The 6,684-nt window shown below is 52.7% G+C and overlaps 1 protein-coding gene across 1 annotated transcript; it reads right to left on the bottom strand.

Annotated features, from left to right (window-relative positions):
• Positions 1–5,530: 5,530 nt before the first annotated feature.
• LOC148220367 (olfactory receptor 14I1-like) lies at positions 5,531–6,463 on the bottom strand. The gene has a single exon (XM_088155535.1). The coding sequence runs from the start codon at positions 6,461–6,463 to the stop codon at positions 5,531–5,533; it is 933 nt and encodes a 310-aa protein (XP_088011661.1).
• Between the last annotated feature and the right edge of the window lie 221 nt (positions 6,464–6,684).

Below are 6,684 nucleotides of genomic sequence, written 5' to 3'. Positions count from 1 at the left end.
AACACCCATCCCTTCACCCACCAAATGATTTGGAAAGACATGAGCACACATCTTTCCTCTCACATTGATGTTTCCTGTGCTGGTGACAGTCTTTCAAACCCAGCCTTCAGCCTGAGCTCTCTGCTGTTGTAGTTCCATGCACAGAGGTTGTTGTCTCTCAGCCCTTCCATGGGCAGGCCGGTGTTCAGCCATCTCCAGGACAGCAGGGCCCCACCCCACGTCACTGTGCCCAGGGAAGACAAAAACCATCACTCCAAATGTCCCCTTCTCCTTCTTCCCAGGCATTTGGCCCTGGCAGTGGGGTTTGCTGCTGGTTGCCACAGGAAAAAGGAAACCCCTGTGACACTGTGGGCCCCACGGAACCAAACATCCATTGTGACACTGCAGAACCTCACAGAACCAAGAGTCTACGGTGACAAAGCAAGGCCTCGTGGAACCAAGGGAGTCCAAAGGTCTAAAGCAGTTGTTGTGTGGCTCTACCTTGGGAACAGAAACCTCCTTGGGGGCAGCTTGGGCTTGGCACACAATTAAGAAGGGTGTTTTTTGTAATGGGGAAACTCAGGAGTTTTAGATTCGGTCAGAAAAAGAAAAGGAAGAAAACTATCTATTTTCCTGAGTGCAGCCAGTTCTCCAAGCAAAGCAGGTCCCTGGTGAGTGAAGACAGACAGGATGGGGTTGGGGAATGTGCAGCAAGGTTGTCCACACTGGCTCAGACCTCAAGGCACAGCTTCTCTGAGCAGGCCAGACCCCCAGAGGAGAGACCCTGGATGAATATCAACAACAAAATGCTTCCATAAAGAGAATAGAAATAAAACACACTCTTTAAAATACAAATGTATATTTCTAAAAATATCTTTGAATTATTTCTCCATAATTGCAGTAGAATGAACTTCACCAGACCAGAGGGAAATCAAGGCAGAGCCATGTTTTGTCAGGACTTGTTTGATCCCAATCAGCCCCGTGGTGCATTTGGTGCTGAGCCCTTGAACCTCAGGGCCTGAGAGGAGATGGAGTTATTCTTCTGCCTTGGACTCCTGGAAGGGTTTGTGCAAAGTGTCTTGAGGCATTCATGGGTGCCACTGAGGTCCATCCCCAACACAAGCTCCTCATGGTCTTCATGGAGGAGAGAATGGGAGGCCAGAATTGCCAAAAACCACTCAGAGAGTAATAAAGGAAAGGAAAAAGGAAAGTACCTTAAAAAACTGAAGTTCCTTGAAGCATTAATGAGCCGCAGTGAGTGTCAGTACAAAGCTCTCAAGGGACTCGTTAAAGCAGATAATTGGAGCCATGATTGCATAAACTACTAAAAGAGTTGGTGTCAAAAGGGAAACTCCAAGTACCTTAAAAAAATTGAGTACCTTGAAGCATTAATGAGCCCCTCTGAGTATCATTACTGACAAAGCCTCTCAAGAGACTAATTAAAGCAGATAATTGGAAGCTGTCACTGCACAAACCACTCAGAGGCTTAGTGTCAAAAACTAGAACTTAAAATAACCCTAAGTACCTTGAAGCATTAATGAGCCCCACAGAATGTTGTTACTGACAAAGGCTCTCAAGAGACTACTTAAAGCAGATAATTGGAGGTTATGATTGCACAAAGCACTCAGAGACTCCAAGGCAAAAGCAAAACCCAAAGTCCTCAGAAAAACCTGCAGTCCCTGGGAGCATGAAGGAGCCCCCCATGGCCATTCCTGACCAAGGCTCCCCAGGGACTGGTCCCAGCAGATCCCTGAGGCCACTGGGATTTGGGGGGATGCTGAGGGAAGGACAAGGGGTGACAGTGGCCAGCCTTGCTGGGGCTGTGCCAGGAGGCCCCAGTGGCTCAGGACAAAGTGCCTCCTCAGAGCCCTTGGTGGCACAGACCCTGCTGTGCCCCAGGGCACCAGGACTTGGCTTCTCTTTGTCCCCACATGTCATCACTGCCTCCAATTTCCTGTTGTGACTGGAACCTGGGGACATTTTCTCAGTTGTGTCCCTCAGTGAGACCCATTAAAACTTCAGGAAACTTTGGAGTTTGATTCTGACATGGAGTTCTGGAGAGGTTTATCAGCACTGGCTGGGCAGCACCTCGAGTGCTGTGTCCAGGTCTGGGCCTCCAATTTAGGAAGGACATGGAGGGGCTGGAATGTGTCCAGAGAAGGACAACAAAGCTGGTGAAGGGGCTGGAACACAAGTCCTGTGAGGAGTGGCTGAGGGAGATGGGGATGTTTATCTTGGAGAAGAGGAGGCTCAGGGAGACCACATCACTCCCTAAAACTCCCTGACAGGAGGATGCAGCCCGGTGGATGTCAGAGTCTTTTCCCAGGGAACAGTGAAAGGATAAGAGGACAAAGCCTTAAAGCTGTACAAGAGGATGCTTAGGCTGGACATTAGGAAATATTCTTCACAAAAAGGGTGGTTGGGCATTGGAATGGGCTGCCCAGGGAGGTGGGTGAGTCACCATCCCTGGAAGTGTTTCAGGATAGACTGGATGTGGCACTGAGTGCCATGGTGTGGGTGACAAGGTGGTGTTGGGTCACAGGATGGACTTGATGCTCTCAAAGGTATTTTCGAGCCCAGGTGATTCTGTGATGATTGTGACACTGCAGGGCCCTGGGTCAGCAAGAGGCCATTGTGACACTGCAGGGCCTCGTGGAACTGAGAGGACCATAGTGACACTGTGTACGACATGGCACCACAGAGCCAAGGGGCCACTGTGACACTGTGGGGCTACATGGAAACAAGGAGTCCATTGTGACAGTCTGGGTCCTGGTAGAACCAGAGAGGCCCCTGAGAACCTGCAGGGCCTTGTGGAACCAAGGGGCCATTGTGCCACTGTGGAACCAAGGAGAGCCTTGTCAGAGCCTGGGCCCAATGGAATCAAGGAGCCATTGTTCCATTGCAAGGACTCTTGGAAGGAAGGGAACAAATGTGACATTGTGGTGGCCCATGGAACCAAGGGTCCCAGGTGACATTGTAGGATCTTGTGTAACCAGGGCTCCATTGTGACACTGCAAGGCGTCATGGAACCAAGGGGCCAGTGTTGGTTCTCAGGGACTCGTGGAATGAAGGAAACATGTTTGACACTGTGGTCTGTCACCTTGGAACCAAGAGGCCATTGTGACGCTGTGGAACCAAAGAGAGCATTGCTGCAATGTGAGACCTCATGGAACCAAGGATCCATTGTGCCACTGCCGGCCATGGGACATAAAGGTGCCACTGTGACACTGCAGGGCTCAAGGATCCAAGGGACTTTGTGAGACCAAGGGATCTCGTGGAATCAGAGACATTGTGACACTGAGAGGCTTCATGGAATCATGGACACCATTGTGACACTCTAGGATGTCATGGAACACTGGTGGCAACAAGTTGGCTGGGAGGGTTGATCAGGTGGAGGGTAGGAGGGCTCTGCAGAGGGACCTGGACAGGCTGGATCCAGGGCCCAAATCCAAAAAGGTGAGGTTCAACAAGACCAAGTGCTGGCTCCTGAACCTTGGCCACAACAACCCCTGCAGTGCTACAGGCTAGGGACAGAGTGGCTGGACAGTGGCCAGGCAGAAAGGGACCTGGGGGCACTGATGGACAGCAGGCTGGACATGAGCCAGCAGCGTGCCCAGGTGGCCAAGAAGGCCAATGGCAGCTGGCCTGGATCAGGAATGGTGTCACCAGCAGGAGCAGGGCAGTGATTCTTCCCCTGTGCTCAGCACTGGTTGAGCAACACCTCGAGTGCTGTGTCCACTTCTGGGCCCCAATTTAGGAAGGACATGGAGGAGATGGAGTGTTTCCAGACAAGTGACCCAAGGCTGGTGAGGGGTCTGGAACACAAGTCCTGTGAGGAGTGGCTGAGGGAGCCGGGATTGTTTATCCTGGAGAAGGCTCACGGGAGACAAGGTGGTGTCAGGGCACAGGTTGGACTTGATGATCTCCAAGGACTTTTCCTGCCTGGCTGATTCTGTGATTCTCTGAAACCACCCCTGGAGCAGGTGCAGGATGAGCCCTGGGCCTCCTCTTCACAAGGTCCAGCAGCCCAGGTGCCTCACCTTCTCCTTGCTGGCCCCAAAGCCCATCCTGTCAGTCCTGCAGAGCCTCTCCAGCCCCTCCTCATTGCCCACAACAGGGAGTCCCACACCCAGACACAGCAGCCCAGATGTGCCCCCCTGGCCTGTGCTGCCTCTGGCAGGGGAGCAGCACGAGGCACTGCAGGACCCTGCAGATGATTCCTGAAGTATTTGTAGGATGATCCTGCTCCCCAAGGGATGATCCCATGGTGCCAACTGAGGAACTGAAATGGGGAGTGTGGCCAGAGAGGAAAGGTCAAACAAGGATGGGGTCTTTGAAAAGGAGGTGACTGGGAACATCAAGAGGAAAAAATCTGGATCAAGAAAGAGGAAAGAAAGGAAAGGTGAAGCAAAGGAAATGCTCAGGGCAGTTTGGGGGTGGCTGCCAGGCAGCCCTGGCTCTAAGTAACAACGTCTGCAGCGGGGCAGGAAACTCACAGCTCATGGGAACAAACTTTCTGGCTGACTTCAGAGGTCACGACAAAGCTGAGGGGTTTCCCTGCCGTCCCCCAGCCCTTGCTGGCCCCAGGGGCTGATGACATTTGTGCTCACTCAGCTGCATGTCCCCACAGCAGCACCATGGGTGTGCTGACCCTGCTGTGTGCAATGCAAACAGGGGCTCCTGAGCCAGTGCTACCGTGTGTGTGCCTGCAAGGATGGGGCTCCTGTGTGAGCTGGGGGAGAGGCCAGGGCTGCAGAGGGGGGATGTTGTTGGCAGGTGCATGAGGACGCTCTGGGACGCTGCCCTGAGATGTCCAGCGCAGTGGGGATGGATCAGCCCCTGCTCTGCTGCTCCTTGCCAGGGTGTCCCCCTTGCAGGGAGCTTGCAGAGCACAAGCCATGCTGTTTGCCCCCAGCCTGCCCATGGCCAGCCTGGGGCTGCTCGCGGGGCTTTTCTCTGCTCAGTATTGGCCTGGCCAAGTGTTGTGGAGAGAGCCTGGCCAAGGAGCCTGTAGCCCCCAGGCCCTGCTCTGAGGCGTCAGCGCTGCCCCAGCAGTGCCCATGGCCTGTCCCTGCTGCAGCCCCGGCACTGCCACCCCCAGGGCTGTGCCTGGCCCCGAGAGCACTCAGGCCCTGCAGCAACACAAGGGCCAGGAGGGCAGCGGGGTAGTGGCACGGGAGCAGCACTGGCAACACCAAGTGCTGCTGCTGCTGTGCCAGCACTGATCTGGCCCCAGCTCTGCACACAGTCATTGCTGCTTCAGTTCCAGAGAAGGGAACAAAAGGGGTTTATCTGCAGAAAACTTTGCTCGGAGAGAGATCCTTTAGTTCATTTAAAGCCACCAAGAGTGCAGCCCCTGATTGACACAGTCTCTGTTCGCAGCAGTGGTGGAGGAAAGCTAAATGAGAAATGGCACAGGCAATGGCATTTCTTTCTGGACAATAGGAAAAGACTAAAAGAAAGGAAAGAAAAGAACAGACTAACAACGAAACTAACAAGAACAATCAAAGATGTCTTTTATTACAAGTGATTGCAGAAATTGGCCAGCAGATTAATGTTTCTTGATCCATCCAATCATCAATCTCCACAATGCAGCCTTGAGCTCCTGGTTCCTCAGGCTGTAAATGAGGGGATTCAACACTGGAGGCACTACTGAGTACAGAACTGACAAGGCCAGATCAAGGCATGGGGAGGAGATGGATGGGGGCTTCAGATACATAAATGTGGCAGTGCTCACAAACAGGGATACCATGGCCAGGTGAGGGAGGCAGGTGGAAAAGCCTTTGTGACGTCCCTGCTCAGAGGGGATCCTCAGCACAGCCCTGAAGATGTGCACATAAGAGAAAACAATGAACACAAAACAACCTAATGCTAAGCAGGTACTAACAGAAAGAAGCCCAAACTCCCTAAGGCTATAGTGTGAGCAGGAGAGCTTGAGGATGTGTGGCATTTCACAGAAGAACTGGCCCAGGGCTTTGCCCTGGCACAAGAGCAGGGAAAATGTATTGGCTGTGTTCAGCAGAGCATTGAGAAAGTCACTGGCCCAGGCAGCTGCTGCCATGTGGGCACAAGCTCTGCTGCCCAGGAGGGTCCTGTAGTGCAGGGGTTTGCAGATGGACACGTAGCAGCCGTAGCACATGATGGTCAGCAGGGAAAACTCTGCTGAAATGAAGAATAGAAAGAAAAAGAGCTGAGCAGCACATACTGAGTAGGAGATGTTGCTGGTGTCCCAGAGGGAATTGTCCATGGCTTTGGGGACAGTGGTGCAGATAAAGCCCAGGTCGCTGAGGGCCAGGTTTAGCAGGAAGAAGAACATGGGGGTGTGCAGGTGGTGGCCGCAGGCTACAGCGCTGATGATGAGGCCGTTCGCCAGGAGGGCAGCCAGGGAGATGGCCAGGAAGAGGCAGAAGTGCAGGAGCTGCAGCTGCCGCGTGTGTGCCAATGCCAGCAGGAGGAAGTGGCTGATGGAGCTGCTGTTGGACATTTCCTCACTCTGGGCAACATGGACTGTTGAAAGAAAACATTGACAAACTGAAACAGATTTCTTTGAGTCAATCCTGAGAAATTAAATTAGAAATCCTCTCAAAACTACTTCTCTTCCCGTGGGAGAACTTCACTAAAAACTTTTGAGTTTAGGTTTTTGCTGCATGATTACTGCCTCATCTTCAGCAATGCTCTCAGCCAGAACACTGAGGAGCTCAGAAG

The sequence above is a fragment of the Sturnus vulgaris genome, chromosome W (assembly GCF_052056855.1).
Source record: "Sturnus vulgaris isolate bStuVul1 chromosome W, bStuVul1.hap1, whole genome shotgun sequence".
Taxonomy (NCBI): Eukaryota; Metazoa; Chordata; class Aves; order Passeriformes; family Sturnidae; genus Sturnus; species Sturnus vulgaris.
This window is presented reverse-complemented; position numbering and strand designations above follow the sequence as displayed.

Coding starts and splice junctions, on each gene's coding strand:
- LOC148220367 (XM_088155535.1), bottom strand. CDS start 6,463: ATGTCCAACAGCAGCTCCATCAGCCACTTCCTCCTGCTGGCATTGGCA.